This window comes from Mesoplodon bidens (assembly GCF_964165515.1).
Source record: "Mesoplodon bidens genome assembly, chromosome: 2".
Lineage (NCBI taxonomy): Eukaryota > Metazoa > Chordata > Mammalia > Artiodactyla > Ziphiidae > Mesoplodon > Mesoplodon bidens.
Genome location: NC_138177.1, coordinates 156,401,582 through 156,418,608, shown reverse-complemented (window position 1 = coordinate 156,418,608; position 17,027 = coordinate 156,401,582). Strand labels below are relative to the sequence as shown.

General features: G+C 49.6%; 1 protein-coding gene across 1 annotated transcript in view; it reads right to left on the bottom strand.

The window, feature by feature from the left end:
- Window positions 1-16,524, bottom strand: part of EPHA10 (EPH receptor A10) — a gene marked incomplete at both ends in the record, with an annotated part of 40,339 nt that extends 23,815 nt beyond the window's left edge. Inside the window, 5 exons of the mRNA XM_081224952.1 lie at window positions 6,861-7,211; window positions 7,724-7,879; window positions 12,727-13,405; window positions 14,098-14,162; window positions 16,419-16,524. Of these exons, the coding sequence (XP_081081078.1) occupies window positions 6,861-7,211; window positions 7,724-7,879; window positions 12,727-13,405; window positions 14,098-14,162; window positions 16,419-16,524 (1,357 nt within the window). The remainder of the gene's footprint in view (window positions 1-6,860; window positions 7,212-7,723; window positions 7,880-12,726; window positions 13,406-14,097; window positions 14,163-16,418) is intronic.
- Window positions 16,525-17,027: the final 503 nt, after the last annotated feature.

The window sequence follows — 17,027 nt, the reverse complement described above, 5'->3', positions numbered from 1 at the left end:
CCGTGGAGCAACTAAGCCCGTGCGCCACAACTACTAAGCCTGCGCTCTAGAGCCCGCAAGCCACAACTACTGAGCCTGTGTGCCACAACTACTGAAGCCTGCATGCCTAGAGCCTGTGCTCTGCAACAAGAGAAGCCGCTGCAATGAGAAGGCCACGCACTGCAACAAAGAGTAGCCCCTGCTCGCCGCAACTAGAGAAAGCCCATGTGCAGTAACAAAGACCCAACGCAGCCAAAAATAAATTTTTAAATAAATAAATAAAATAATTTTAGTCGAAACTACAATACTAGAAGAAAACACAGGTGTAAGTCTTCATGACCTTGATTTAGGCAATGGTTTCTTGGATATGAAACCAAAAGCACAAGCAACTAAAGAAAAATAAACTGGACTTGATCAAAATTTAAAACTCTGAGCTTCAAAGCACACTACTAAGAAAGTGAAAGACAGGTAGCTGACAGAGGTGGAGGTGAGAGGTGGGCAAAATGGGTGAAGGTTAATCATTAGAGAAATGCAACTCAAAACTACAATGAGGTATCACCTCACACCAGTCAGAATGGCCATCATCAAAAAATCTACAAACAATAAATGCTGGAGAGGGTGTGGAGAAAAGTGAACCCTCTTGCACTGTTGGTGGGAATGTAAATTGATACAGCCACTATGGAGAACAGTATGGAGCTTCCTTAAAAAACTAAAAATAGGGCTTCCCTGGTAGCACAGTGGTTGAGAATCTGCCTGCCAATGCAGGAGACACGGGTTCATGCCCCGGTCTGGGAAGATCCCACATGCCACAGAGCGTCTGGGCCCATGAGCCATGGCCAAAGAGCCTGCGCGTCCGGAGCCTGTGCTCCACAACGGGAGAGGCCACAACACTGAGAGGCCCGTGTACCGCAAAAAAAAAAAAAAAAAAAAAAAAAAAGAGTCAGGTACCACAATGTTCACTGCAGCTCTATTTACAATAGCCAGGACATGGAAGCAAACTAAGTGCCCATCGACAGATGAATGGATAAAGAAGATGTGGCACATATATACAATGGAATACTACTCAGCCATAAAAAGAATAGAAATTGAGTTATTTGTAGTGAGGTGGATGGACCTAGAGACTGTCATACAGAGTGAAGTAAGTCAGAAAGAGAAAAACAAATACCATATGCTAACACATATATATGGAATCTAAAAAAAAAAAATTGGTTCTGAAGAACCTAGGGGCAGGACAGGAATAAAGATGCAGACGTAGAGAATGGACTTGAGGACACGGGGAGGGGGAAGGGTAAGCTGGGACAAAGTGAGAGAGAGGCATGGACATATATACATTACCAAATGTAAAATAGATAGCTAGTGGGAAGCAGCCGCATAGCACAGGGAGATCAGCTCTGTGCTTTGTGTCCACCTAGAGGGGTGGAATAGGGAATGTGGGAGGGAGATGCAAGAGGGAGGAGATATGGGGATATATGTATATGTATAGCTGATTCACTTTGTTATAGAGCAGCAACTAACACAACATTGTAAAGCAATTATACAATAAAGAAGTTAAAAAATTTTATTTTAAATGGGTGAAGGTGATCAAAAGGTATAAACTTCCTGTTATAAAATAAATAAGTCCTGGAGATGTAATGTACAGCGTGGTGACTGTAGTTAATAATACTATATTGTATATTTGAAAATTGCTGGGACTTCCCTGACGGTCCAGTGGTTAGGACTCTACATATTCACTGCCAAAGACCCGGGTTCAATCTCTGGTCAGGGAACTAAGATCCCGCAAACCGTGCAGTGTGGCCAAAAAAAAAAAAAAAATTGCTAAGCGAGTAGATCTTAAGAGTTCTTGTAACTATGTGTGGCTGTGGATGATCTAGACTTATTGTGTAATCATTTTACAATATATACAAATATCAAATCATTAAGTTGTATACCTGAAATTAATATCATGTTATATGTCAATTACATCTCCATTGGAAAAAAAAGTGAGTGGCAACCCACAGAGTAGGAGAAAATATTAGCAAACCATGTATCATAATGGTAATTATGTGTTGAACTGTGTCCCCCCAAAAAGATACTTTGAGGTCCTAACCCCCAGTACCCTAGAATGTGACTTTATTTGGAAATATGGTCTTCACAGAGGTAATCAAGTCAACATGAAGTCATTTGGGTGGGCCCTAATCCAATGTGACTGGTGTTCTTCTGAATGTGGGGAAATTTAGACACAGAGAGGGACTCTCATAGAGAGAAGATGATGTGGAGACACACAGGGAAAAGAGGGCCATGTGACTGGAGTGATGCATCTACAAACCATGGAAGGCCAAGGACTGCCAGCAAACACCAGAGGCTAGAAGGAAGGAAGGGTTCTCCCTTACAGCAGAGAAAGCATGGCCCAGCTGACACCTTGATTTCAAACTTCTAGCTTCCAGAAGTGTGAGACAAGAAATTTCTTTTGTTTTAAGCCACCCAATATTTGGTACTTTGTTATAGCAGCCCTACGAAAGTAATACAAAGGTATACAGAATATACAGATTAGACAAAAAACCTCTTATAACTCAATGACAAAAAGAAAACCCAGCACATGAAAAGAGGTTCAACATCATCAGTCATTATGGAAATGTAAACTGAAACTGCAATGAGATACCATTTCATATCCACTAGGATGGCTAAAACCAGCAAGACAAACAAGTGTTGGTGAGGAGGTGGAGAAACGGGAAGCCTTGTACATTTGCTGGTGGGAATGTAAAAAGGTACAGTTGCTTTGGAAGACAGTCTGGCAATTCCTCAAAAAGTTCAGCAGCTCCTCAAAAAGATAAAAAAGTTTCCATATGTATTGGTCAGCTCAGGCTGCCATAACAAGATACTCTAGACTGGGTGGCTTAAACAACAAAAATGTATTTTCTCACAGTTCTAAAGGCTAGAAATCCCAGACGATGCTTGCAGATTCATATTTGTATTCTAGTGAGGGCTCTCTTCCTGACTTGCAGACAGCCACCTTCTTGCTGTGTCCTCACCTGTCTTTTCCTCTGTGTATGCACAAAGAGAGCAAATGAGCTCTGGTGTCTGTTCCTCTTCTCGTAAGGACACTAGTCCTTGGGATTAGGGCCTCGCCTTTATGATCTCATTAACCTTAATTATTTCCTTAAAGGCCCTATCTCCAAATACAGTCACACTGGGGGTTAAAGCTTCAACATATGAATCTGGGAGAGACAATTCAGTCTATGACATCATATGACCTAGGAATTCCACTCCTAAGTATATACCCAAGAGGACTGAAAACCTGTTTCCACAAAAACTTGTACATGAATGTTCATAGCAGCATTACTCTAATAGCCAAAAAGCAGAAACAGTCCAAAGTCCATAAACTGATGAATGAATACACAAAATTGTGGTATATCCATACAATGGAACGTTAGTCAGCCATAAAAGGAATGGCATACTGATACATATTACAACATGGACAAACCGTGAAAACATTATGCTAAGTGAAAAAAGCCAGACATAAAAGTCCACATACTGTATAATTCCATGTATATAAAATGCCCAGAATAGGCAAATCCATAGAAACAGAGAGTAGATTAGTAGTTATTAGGGGCTGGAGGGGGTGGGAGGAATGGGGAGTGACTGTTAATGGGTTTCTTTTGGGGATGATGAAAATGTTCTGGAATTAGAGAGTTTGTGATAGCTGCTAGGAAAAATGACTGAATTGTACACTTTAAAAGGTAAGTGAAATTTTATGGTATGTGAATTATATCTACAAAGAAAATGACAATACAAACAATGTGATATATTATGTATAAAAACATACTGGATGTGACCAAAGCTATTCTCAGAGGAAATTTCATAGGCTTAAAATATTAAAACTATAATATAAAAACTAAGCACTGGGACTTCGCTGGTCGTCCAGCGGTTAAGACTCCGTGCTCCCAATGCAGGGTTCGATCCTTGGTCAGGGAACTAGATCCCACACGCATGCCACAACTAAAGATCCCACATGCTGCAATGAAGATCCTGCCTGCAGCAACAAAGATCCCATGTGCTGCAACTAGGACCTGGCACAAGCAAATAAATAAATAAATATTTTTTAAAAACCCCAAAAAAGGGCTTCCCTGGTGGCGCAGTGGTTGAGAGTCTGCCTGCCGATGCAGGGGACACTGGTTCATGCCCCGGTCCAGGAAGATCCCACATGCCGCGGAGCGGCTGGGCCCGTGAGCCATGGCCGCTGAGCCTGCGCGTCCGGAGCCTCTGCTCCGCAACGGGAGAGGCCACGGCAGTGAGAGGCCCGCGTACCGCAAAAAACAAACAAACAAACAAAAAACCCAAAAAAACTAAGCACTGAACTCACCTAGAAAAAGACTTCAGGAAATCAGGAGGACGGTATTAATAAAGATAAAATCATAAAATAAGTGACAAAAGTAAAGAGCAGTGGAATTGATAAGTTCAAGAGCTGGTTATTTGTCATAACCAATAAAATAAACTTCTGACCAGAATAATTTTAAAAAAGAAATCACAGGACACAACATGAAGAAAGAGAAAGTAGAGTTAACTCCAGATACTATGGAAAGTTTTTAAATAAGCGTTTCTCGGCTAATAAATTAGAAAAAGATCATCAAAAGATTTTCTATGAAAGTACAGATTAACAAAACTGATTCAAGAAGAAGTTATAGAAAAGATTGGGAACATCAGCAAGGTACAGTTTCCCAGGTAGTTTTGCATGCCTTCAAAGAATGATAATTATGTTATTTAAACTGTTCCAGAACAGAGAAAAAGAAGAGATTATTCCTGATGCCTTTTTCAAAGCCAGCCCAAAATGCTAAAACTTGACAAAGAACACAATAATTTAAAAAAACTACTCTCTCTTATAAATGTACATGGAAAAACTATTAAAATATAAGCAAATTAATTCAGCAAATATTAAAAGAATAATACACTCATCTGCAGTAGGGTATAATCTAGGAAGGCAAAAAGAACTCACATTGAAAAAATCCATTAATAGAATTCATCGTATCGAAAGGTCAAAGACAAAAAAACATGGTCATCTTGAAAGATGCTCAAGAAGCCTTTTGTAAAATTAATATCCATTGCTGATTTTTCTAAAAAGTTCAGTAAAAAGTGAAAGCATTATATGGCCAAGGGGCTAAAAGCAGGGCTTTGGTATTAGACAGACCTGAGTTCAAAGATGGGTCTCGACTACTAGCTGGCTGACTTTGGATAATTCACTTGGCCTCTCAGACTTCAGTTTCATCATCTGAAAGATGGTTATCATTCGATTTAAATGAATTAATGTAGAAAATCATATTGCACAGTGCCAAACACAGAGCAGCACTCAATCAGTGAAAGCTTAGTATTTTTATTAACAAAATGGAAACAGAAGAGTATTTCCTTAACATGATTTTTAAATCCATCTATATCAAAACAGGATTTGTTATCAGGAAACACCAGACAAAAATTTGTGTTACGTATATTATACAAAAGGCGTTTTATAGTAGATAGTTCTAGGTATGGATATAGACATAGAAAAAAATGTGGAAGGATATACTCCAAGATATTAGTAGTTGTATATCTCTGGATAATAGGATTATGGGTGCTTTTTCTTTTTCTATTCTGAATTTTTTAAAATGTAAATGCAATAGCAAATGTTAAATCATAATAGAGATAGTAAAAAAAAAAAAAAAAAACCTGTTGTTCCAGAAAATCAAGCAAGTTGGGAAATCTCTCCCAAAAGGCAGAGGAAATGGATTAAGAGCTGAAAATGATAAAGGAAGCGACAAGATTTGAGAATCAGAAAATGGACGTACAACTCAAGGTTTACAAAGAGTCTTAAGAGAGAGATCAGAGTTATCAGAAGTTCTAGTCAAAGTAATAACTGGAAATAAAAACTGAAAAAAAATTTTTTCCAGGAATAAAAAAAGGTATGCAGATCCGAAGTTTTACTATGTTCTAGCCAAACTCAACGAAAAGAGGTCAATATTAGTTAAATTTTATTTTCACCAGTAGGCTAAAGAATTATACAAACATCCATGTGTGTACACATTCATATTATTCAAGTCACCTACAAAACAATGAAGATTACCCTGGCCTCAGACTATTCTGCAATACAACTGCCATCAGACAGGGAAGCAGAGTCACAAATGGATATCTTCTCAGATATGAAAAGACCATACCACTCACACACTTATCTTTCTTGCAAAGGATACTTGAAGGATTACTTGAAGCTGAGTGAGACAAATCAAAAGTAAATGTCAAGAATGAGGAAGGTGTAGTATAAAAGGATTGTAGGTCTTCATTTATTCATCTCAATTCCAGACTCCGAAATGTGACTGTTATGTGTTGACCAGTGAATTCTATCGCCCCTTACAGTCTGACCCTCCGTGCTTCCTTGCTCTTTTCCAGGACCAGGAAAGAGGGTGACAGTGCAGCAAAACCCTTGCAGAGGTGGAGGGACGAAGTCAGCGGGATACACACAGGGTCCCTCTTTCTAAGACAGGAAAGAAGGAGGTATGATTCTGGTTCCCACTGAAATTTTTGAGAAGGGAGGGCAAAGATTGAGGAACCTTCCACCCCTTTTGCCGGGAAACGAGAGGCAAGGCAACTGCAGAGTTGGATGTGGGGCATAGGCTTTCCGCGAGGTCAGGAGAAGGAGCATGCACTGGCTCCCGCAGAATCACTAACACTCATAACCTCTCTGGCCCAGAGGCACAGAGTCACCTGCATCCTCAATCTCTCCTCCGTGGCCTTCGGGAAGGGGGCTGACCTCGATAGGGGTCGCCAGGGTCGGGGATTTTTGTTTAAGACCAGCGACCGCAGTTTATCCGGGGTGGCTGCGGGCTGTGGGGATGCTCGCGGTGGGCTGGACGGGCAGGCGCGCGGGGTGCGGAAGGCCTTACCCCCGGCGCCGGTGGAGACGGTGACCTGCGCGTAGGTGGCTCCCGCGGCGGCCTCCGGGCCCGACACTCCGTTGAGCGCGGCTACGCGCACGGTGTAGCGCGCTCCGGGCCGCAGGTGCAGCAGTGTGGCGGCGCGCTCCCTCAGCCCCGCCTGGCGCGGCACGAAGGCCACGCGCGGCCCGCACGGCTCGCACGCGCCCGCCGGGCCCTCGCGGCCGCAGCGCAGGCACAGCAGCGAGTAGGTGACGTCCGAGCGGCCGCCGGAGTCGGCCGGAGGCAGCCAGCGCAGCCGCAGCGCCAGCGGCGAGCGGCTCAAGCTGTACTGCAAGTCCCGCGGCGCCGACGGCGGCCCTGGGGGCACAGACGCGGGCGCCGTCACGGGCGGGGGGAGGAAGGGCGGTATGGGGGCGGGGCCAGTGAGGGGGAGGGACGGGGAGCAGTGAGGGGCGGGATGTGGGAGTGGGGCGCGGTCAGTGATGGGGTGGGAGGACGTCAGTGAGGGGATGAGGTCGGGGATCTGGGGACCCAGCAGAGTGTGAGGGGCGGGAGTCCCCCGCCTGGCTGGAGAGTTGGGAGAGGTGAGGGCGAGGATGGTTGTAGGCGGTGCACACGGTGATCCCCCAACAAGCCTAACCTCATCCCTCCGTCTGGACTGTCTCAGTTGTCCTGCTTCTTCCAACCCCGGGCCCCGGTCCCCATCACCGCCCCAGGCTCCCCTCCCTCCACTCTGCCGTCTGGGTCGCTGGCCCCCACGTGCGCCCTGGCGCCCCCGAGTGTGGAACCCCTGCCCTCACAACGCCTCGATTACGCCCTTATGGACCGCCCCACCCACCATCCGGAAGGCATTCAGGAGGGGGACTCACGGGTGCAGGACGCCGAGGGCGGGTCGCTGGGCGAGCGCGCGTAGCTGTCCTGGCACACGCAGAACGTGGACGCGTTTTCCAGGGCCCGGCTGTGCTCCGGGCACGGCGAGCAGAGGGGCCGCCGCGGGGACACCTTGTAAAACCCTGGGGGACAGGCTGCGGGGAGGAATTGCGTGAGGAGGGGGCTCCGCCACAGCTTCTGGCTCCCCCCGCTTTCCTGACTGCCCCCACTGTGGTGGGCCTTATCTCCTTGAATTGTGATGGGGAAATGGGGGGCGGGGGTCTCAGCTACTCCAGCACCGCCCCGGGGGTGGCAGCTCGTGACTGAACAACGCAGTATTACTTAACCCTTAGTAAGCGCTTAACGTGCAAACACTGCAGTGTTTCTCTTTTAGTAATTCATTAAATGCTCATAACAACCTGCGAGGTATGTGCTTTATCCTCATTTTTTAAATGAGGGAGCTAAGGCTCAGAGAGGCTAAGTAACTTGCCCAATGTCCCACAGCTGGTAAATAGAGGGATTCCAGCCAAAGCCGACTGGTTTGAGAGACCACACCACACTGCCCTAACTAACGCCCACTGGAAGAAAAGGAGCCAAACTTTCCGGTTTTGATGTGAGGACAGAAGAGAGTGTCCACTGTTCCACAGACACTGTCCACAGTGTCCACAGAGTGCCCTCGAAGGGGTGTTCCACAGTTACCCAAGGACAGACACCCACACACTCCCAGTTACAGAGACAAAAACTCTGATGCACACAAACACACACACTTGTCAGAGCTTCCTCCCATCTCCACTATTTGGGGGTTCATGCTATGCTCTACTGACGCGCTTGGTTCCCATTTGAAAGTGGAGCCAGCCAGGTGGAGAGAGGAGAGGGACAGTGAAAGTTCCCTGGTTCTAGCCTTGGCACCTCCTCAGTTACTTTGCTTCTCTCACCTCCCCCAGAAGTCAATGGTTAAGAGCAAAGGCTTTTATATCTAAACAACCTGGGTTTGCAGCTGAGTCGCACCACTTATTTGCCGTGTGGCCTTGGGCAAGTTGGTGACCTCTCTGAGCCTTGTATAGAATACCTACCTCAAAAAGGTGCTTGGAAGATTGAGATAAAACATGCAAACTGCTTAGCCCAGTACAGACAACAGTTATACAATAATGGTAGTAATCACTCTTCCTCCAACTCAGGCCTGAAGTGGAAACAGGGAAACACCCATTTTAAAAAATTCCTCACCAGCTGGGCCAGGGAGGGAAGCAATGGCTCCTGGCCCTCCTCTCAGAGCTTGGGTGGTGTTCACCTGGTTCCCTGCCCCCACCAGGACTTCTCTATCCCTCTCCTCTGGTTTAGCTGCTTGTGGAAGCATGGCTGCTCTCCAGCCCCAAGAAGACATAGTACAGCAGAAGGGATGCAGACTAGCACTTGGGAAGAACTTCCAGAACTTTCCCTGTCTGGGAGGAGAGGGCAGAGGGCTGAGGGTTCCCATTATCTGGAAGGTTTAGGTTTGGCGGGGGGAGGGGCGTCCATGTTGCCTAGAGTCCTGGGCTTTGGGCAGCTTTGGGCAGGGTCTCCAAAGCCCAGGAGGCTTTGGAAGTCTGCCTTCAGAATGAAGCACAGGGCTAGCTAACATCGTGGTCTAGTGGGCAACAGCCACCCGGGCTGGGACTCAGGAGACCTGGGTTCCGGTGTTAGCTCTGCCACTTCCTGTGCCTCTCTGGCCTTGAGAAACCATCAGTCAAATGAGAATAATAAGCATGGGCTGCCCACCTCCACTGTGAAATAAGAGAGGGATCTGTTTGCGGGGGCGGGGAGGGGGGTCCTCACCGCAGGAGGGAAAGAATGTGGGAGGCTCCTTTTCTCCGTGTGTATGTGGGTGTCTGGGGTCCTAGAGGTGGGTGGTCCCATCAGAGACAGCACTGCTTATTTCTACTTGGAGAGGCTCTGCTTAAAAGAGGTTGTATTGAGGGGCAGACTCAGGAAGCGACTCCTGATTCCCGGCCCCTGCCTCCTTCGGAGTCAGAATTTCAGGGGTCATCAAGTTCAACTCCCACTGGCCCACCCTCCATCAGCTTTCCTAGCAGTAGCCACAGTCTGCTCAGATACTTGGTAATGGGGAGCCCACCTCCTTCTGAGGCCGCCTCTGCTGAACAATGCTGGCAGTTAGAAAGTGATTCCTTTATGTTGAGTCCAAAGCAGACTCCCTGCCTGTAACCCCGCTCATGCCACCTCGTTGCAGAGGCTTGATGTGCTCTGTAGAGCTTAGCATGTCTGCTTGGGTCCCTCTGCTCCAGGGCAGTCCTACAGAGATTTGAAGACATGAGTCGTACACTCTGATTTTTCCCCCAAGGGAAACCCCAAGTCTTTTAGTAATTCTTCTGGTGGCTGGGAGAGAAGGAACAAGAGTCATGGTCACTAAAAAGAGAAGCCTCCACATCCATCTGCCTTTAGAGAGGGCTCTATAATAGCTGCAGAAGGCACTTGCAGGGTCTTCCCTTTCTAAATACAAATCTGATCGTATCGTTCCCTTCTTGAAACCCTCCCACAGCTCCCCAATGCCAGCCACCCCACCCATCCGTACTGAACTCTTCCTTTCACACCTCTGGATCTTGTCCTGTAATCTTAACACCCCTTCTCTTCTGGTGAACTGCTATGTTCCTCCAAATCCTAGTTCAAAATAATACCTCCCTTGTGAAGCTTTCCCTGGCATCCTCCCCACCTCCATACTCCCCAAGGCAGAGTTGATGCCATTACAAATGGCCTTTGTCTGGTCTCAGCCAAAGTCAGAAGTGGGATTGGGTTCCTGGGTGTGTGTGTGTGTGTGTGTGTGTGTCTCCCTCTCATTGCCCAGAGTGTGTATCCAAACCCCCTCCTCCAACACCTGATCCAGTCATTCAACAATTTTTTAGCATCGAATATGAGCCAGGTGCTGTTCTAGGCTCTGAAGCTACAGCAGTGAATAAGGCAGACCAGGATTCTACTGTACACTAGTACAGATGCCCTTCTCCTACCTCACAGCGGGAAGAGAGGCCATCAGTTGGTAATTCCCTTCTCTACTAGCTCTTCCCGGTTACGGTATAGGGAGTGGAGCCATAAAAGCAGTCCATTTAGGGTGCGGGCAGTAGGGCACTGTCTGTAGAGTATTTAAAAATAATGAAACTGACTAAAACGTGGTCTGCTTTTTGTTAGCAGCATGTGTCAGCAATTCTGATCCACATCGGTAATAAAATACTTCTTCCCCCGAGGCCTACTGCTCCCACCACCCCCACTTGGTACCCCACTGGCTCCTCCCTCATGTGTAAACAAGGCTCACATCTACAATAAAAATTATCTCTCCACCGAATGTCCCCCTCAAGACACCAGGCCCTCTCCTCCCCTTTCAAACCCAGCCTCCAGAGTGTTTACGGTCCCTGACTCTAGCTCCTCAGCTGCCTTCGTCTTTCAATGCACTGCAGCTGGTTGCTCTCTCCATCACTCAGCTGACACTGCTCTCACCAGGGCCACCAGGCAGACACTGGCCAATCCTCGCCTTATCTGACTGCTCACCGACACTGCAGGCCTTTCATTCCTGGGTACCTCCATTGGCCTTGGCTGCCATGAAATCACACTCTTCTTCAGCCTCTGATCACTGCTTTGCAGTCTTTTTTATGGCCTCCATTTCTTCCACTTCCCCTCATATAGTGCTGTTCTGTGAGAGTTCATCATTGGCCCTCTTGCTTCATACCCCACACATTCTCCCTGGTCTGTCCCAACCACACCTGTAGCTTCAAGTAGCATCTATCTCTCTGTTGCTGAGCTCCAGACCCACTTTCTAGCTACATCCACTTGAATGCACCATGGACACCGTCAATTTGATATGTCCATCCACACCCTGTGTTCTCTACCTCAGTCCGTTCAGTCCTCCAGCTGCAGATAGGAGAGAGGAGGAGAGATCTGTTCCTGGTGCCCTACAGACCAGAGAGTCCAAAAGAACCCCCAACATGGAGGCTCTGCCCCAGGGGGTGCAGTGATTCTAGTTCAGAGAGTAGGGTGGGATCTTAGTAGTCATCTAGTGCAACCTCCCAGTCTCTCTCTCCAGCTCAAGAATCCCCCTGCCTGGGTTTCCCTGGTGGTGCAGTGGTTACGAGTCTGCCTGCCAGTGCAGAGGACACGAGTTTGAGCCCTGGTCTGGGAAGATCCCACATGCTGCGGAGCAACTAGGCCCGTGCACCACGACTGCTGGGCCTGCGCTCTGGAGCCCACGAGCCACAACTACTGAAGCCCACGAGCCTGGAGTCTGTGCTCCGCAGTGGGAGAGGACACTGCAGTGAGAGGCCTGCGCACCACAACGAAGAGTAGCACCTGCCCACAGCAACTAAAGAAAGCCCGAGCACAGCAACAAAGACCCAATGCAGCCAAAAATTAATTAATTAATTAATTAATTAATTAATTAATTAATTAATTTAAAGAAAAATAAAAGAATCCCCCTGACAGCCTCTGACTTGCATATTGTCGGTGACAGGGAGCTCACTCCGTATAATGCAACCAACTCCACTAGCCCCTAGCTAATACAGTTGGCCTACTGTAACATTCTTCCTTATGCACAGGAGAGGCAGCATGGTGTAATAGAAAGAACTTGAGAGTTGGGCAAATCTGGATTCAAATCCCAGTTTCCCACTTCCTAACTGCAAGAGAGGTGTTAATCTCTCTGAGCCTCTGTTTCCTCATCTGCAAAATAGGGATAATGATGACTTTATTGCTGTGAATAAATGAGAAGCCCTGTGTGAGGTGCTTATCATGGTGCCTAAAATATAGGTCCCTGATGCCCCCTTATATGGAGTCAAATTCACCTCCCATTAACTTCACTCACCGATTCTGGCTGGACCCACTGGAAGCACCGCAAAATGTCTGGACTCCCGGCTCCACATCCCATGGCTTCCGCACTCCCCACCCTGCCTGTTTCATCTAGGACACTCTCTCTCCCAACTGCCACCTGCGCACTACACTCCCACACCACACCTCCCAGTGCGCTGGATACCTTCACAGATGTCACCACGTTCCTGGAATCCCGCACTGCAGCTGCAGCGGCCCACGGGCACCAGCCACTCACCATCGGCGCCGCAGTGCATGCGCGGGGGGCTGCTGGGCTCCCCTTCTGAGTGCGCCACGCACGTTCCGGTCACCTCCACCAGCGTGGAGAAGGCGCTCTCGGCTGCGGTGGCTGGGAACGCCGCCAGACCCCGCACTGTAGCCCGGCACTGCTTGTAGTAGACGCGCACAGAGACCAGCGCCACGCATGCGCCCACGTCCTGGAAGGCCAGGTGGAAACCCCGCCGGCTGAGCGGACCGATCTCTCGCACCTCCGTGTTCAGCTTCATCTTACGCTCGCCCAGGTCGCCCTGCGTGAAGCTCTCGTCCGCCGCGATCGTGTCAATCTTGCGGGGCCGGCTGCCGCCTGGGCGGGGATGCCCACGGCCCAGATCGGCCTCGGTTTCCAGATAGTAGACGTTGAAAGTCTCCTTGCAGGTGCCGGCGGCTCCAGGGATGCTGCTGCAGTCGCGCAGTGTGAACTGCAGCTCCACGAAGATGCGCTGCCCGCGCCCGCGGCTGATCCAGCCAGTCTGCAACCAGTTGTCCTGGTTGGGCTCCAGCACGTTGCACACCTGGTAGGTGCGGATGGGACGGTCGTGCTCGTCCACGCCGCTGATCTCCTCCCACTGGGGAGGAGAACAAAGATGTGGGCAGCTCAGAGCCAAGGCGCCCCCAAGAGGTCGAGCCCTGGCGGTGACTCGGGCTGAAACCCCCTTTCCCCATCATTTTGCATTCTCTTCTCCCCTCCTTCTCTATACACAACCCTGAAATTATAAGACGCAGAGCTGGGAGAAACGTTGGAGACAACTGAGTCCAACTGACAGGGAAACTGAGGCTCCAGAGAATGGTGACTTGAGTGGATATACACGTCAGGTTAGTAGCAGAGCTAGGAAAGGAGTCTCCTGGCTCTCCACCAGTGCCTTTCCACAACACCAAACCGCTGCCACACTGCCACATCTCCCCACCACTACCGCGAGTTTCCAAGCCTCTTTTAGGATTCCAAGTCTTGCTTGTTCTGTCAGTCTATCAATCAACAGCACTGTTTGCTGGATCTATTGGGTGCAAGGCACCATCCAGCATTGGCTCCATCCAGATGCCACGTTTCTGTTCCTAAACACACACAGTTCTCTTCTTGCTTTTTCTGTCTGACTGAAGACTCAACGTTTTCTAATAGGCCACTGTGGCTTGAAGCCAGGGCTGCTGGAGACCACATGCTCTGAGGACCATTTTGATCTGATGTAACCACGGGGAGATAAAGGGACTGAATCCTGGACCACCAGAGGCTCCTTGGGACAGGGAAGGAAAGGTTTACACTTACCCCATTACTCGGCAGTGCAGTCCAGCCCAGCTCAGCCTGGGAGGCTTTGGAATCCAGGAGGATGACTAGAGAGAGGGGAGAACAGAAGTGTCAGAAAGCCAGAAGTTCAGGAGCATGAGATTCTTTGGTGAGTTCACTTTAAATTTGCTAATGGAGGGAATTCCCTGGCGGTCCAGTGGTTAGGACTCTGTGTTTTCACTGCCGAGGGCACAGGTTCAATTCCTGACGGGGCAACTAAGCCTCGCAGCGTGGCCGAAAAAAAAAAAAAAGCTAACTGAGGAAACAGAGAATGCGGTGAAGGACACAGACAAGGTTTTTCCACTCCATACCTCCCCACGGGGAGGTGTGAGTAGCTCTAGTCTAAATAAAGGTAGCCATGATGATTAGGGAAAGAGCCTGTATTAGTTTCCTGTGGCTGCTGTGACAAACTACCACAAACTTAGTGGCTTAAAACAACAAAACTTTATTCTCTTACAGTTCTGGATGTCAGAAGTTGAAAATCGGTTTCACTGGTCTACAGTGAGGGTGTCAGCAAGACTGGAGGCTCAACGGAGAGAATCCATTTCCTTGCCTTCTTCAGCTTCTAGTGGCCACCTGGATTACTTGGCTTGTGGCCCCTTCCTCCATCTTCAAAACGCACCATTCCAATCTCTGCTTCTGTCATCACATTGCCTTCTCCTCTGATTCTGACTGCTCCTGTGTCTCTCTTATAAAGACCATTGTGATTACAACTGGGCCACCCATATAATCCAGGGTAATCTCTCCAACTCAAGATCCTTAACCACATCTGCAAAGTCTATTGCCATTTATGATAACATACACAGATTCTGGGGATTAGGATATGGAAATATTTGGGGAGTCATTATTTCAGCCTGGCACAGAATCCATGACAAGTACCATAAGACTGGCTTTTAAATGGGGGATCAGTGATTCCCCCGCCTTCCCAGGTTCCCTAAATTATAACTGAGTGTCAAGAAGAGGGAGAAAGTGAGCATATCAAAGGATCCCTGTATACATCCCTGAATTCGCTCATACTTGGGGGTTCTTCTGAGGTCTGGGGTCACCAGGGATGGAAAAGACTTGAAACTTTTTAGTTTGTCTCCCAAGGCCTCTGGGGTAAACGAAGTAGAGAGACCCGGCCGGCAGCAACAGAGATAAAAACCTCTCATCTCCTCAGCCAGCCCCTTTCCCAGGGGCTGTCACCTTTACTGCCTTTTGGAAGACTGTCAGGGTTCCTTTACTATATAAAGCCATGGCCCCTCCTATACCAGACAGGCTTGAAGTCACTTTCTTCCCCCAGGAGGCATCTGACCAGCAGCCTGGATTCCGCTCTCAGCATCGGTCCCAAGAAGCACTGGTTTGGACAGCACAGCAGCAACTCAGAGACAGGAGCCCAGGCCGTCCCCAAATCTTGGAAGATTCCTCATCTGGAGCTTAAGCAAGGGGGTGGGGCTCCAAGGTGAGGCCTTTAAGAGTGTTGGTCCCAGAGCCGTCAGCGACAGTGGGCAGGACCGCTGACAGCTTCCCGATTTCGGTATAACTTACAGCACATCGGAATTGCATATTGGAAAGCATCAGAGATCCAGCGCCCCGACCAACCCCGAGGCCAACGCCTCAGATTCCAGCTCCTCCGGATTCTGCACCTGGATATTACGCCTCTGGATTCAACTGAGGGTACAGCTCCCCCAAATCTAGGCAAGACGCGGGCTCTGGTCCAGTGGGCAGCCCCAAACCCGGCAACTCGGATAGCGCTGGTTAGTCTACGCTTCAAAATCAGCACTGCGGACAGCTTCCTGGTCAGCACGTCGGGCAGCTCCCGGACCCAGACACACCCCGGCCCCGACCCGCGCCCCGCCACACTTGCCTCCAGACCCCGCGCCCCCGCCGCGGTACCAGCGCTCTACCTCCTGTTCGCCACGCAGTGATCCCCTAGCCCCCCGCCGTTCGGGCTCCATCCCGTCTCCCCGTAGTCTGATCTCACCTCCGCATCTCCCTGCCCCCACGCCTCCCACATCCAATTGCTCAGCCTGTCCGTCTCACCGGCCCCTGAACCGCCGCCTCTGGCTCCCACGGTTCCTGGTCTCTTTCTTCCCCAGCCTCCCAGGTCTCCAGCCCCCGAGCTCCTCAATGCTCCTCTCTTCTCCGTTGTTTAGCCACCTTTCCCTCCGTGTCTCCAGTTCTTTGCTTCCCGCTGCCCGCTTGCTTCAAACCCCAATACCGACTCCAGTCTCTCCATACGACTCCTTCTCCCAGCACCCCAGTTCTCCAGCCTCCTGTATTTTGGCATCCCAGGCTCCAAGAGCAGCCACCAGTCTCCTCACCTTCCTCGGCGGTCCCGGGCCTCCCTGGTCCCAAAAGCAAGGCGAGACAGAGCGGCATCAGGCAGATGAACAGGCGCAGCGGATGTGGGCCGACGCCGGTCTCCATGGTCCGCAGACCGAGCTGTCAGTGCGGCGGCGGCTCGAGCCGCGCCAGCCCCAGCACCTCTGAGCAGTGCCCCCAGACCCCAGCGCCGGCGGGGGGCGGGATCTCGCCGGTGACCATCATCCATGGGGACCAAGCATTATGCACCGCCGCGGGAAGTCCACCAATCCCCGCCAGCAAAAGGTGGAGGGGTGGAGTTTCATAGGCCAGGGGCGGATCAGCGAATTGGAGGCGGGGGAAGGAAGGGGTCCCGCCAGTCTCCAAACCGTGGGGGTGGGGCAGCGCTGAGAGCCATTTGGGCTCATGGGGAGGGGGATGAGCTGCGTTGGTGGCCCAGAGCGCTGAACCATAGCCTCTCATTCCTGAGAAGTAGGCGATGTGGGCGTGGCTTAAGGAGGAGCGAACCTCTGGGAGGCACCGACACTTGCAGCCTCTGAGCTAACCTGAAAGACCCCTTGTACCCAAGACTTGCATGAGGTTTTGAAGCCTGGTATCCTGACCCCAAG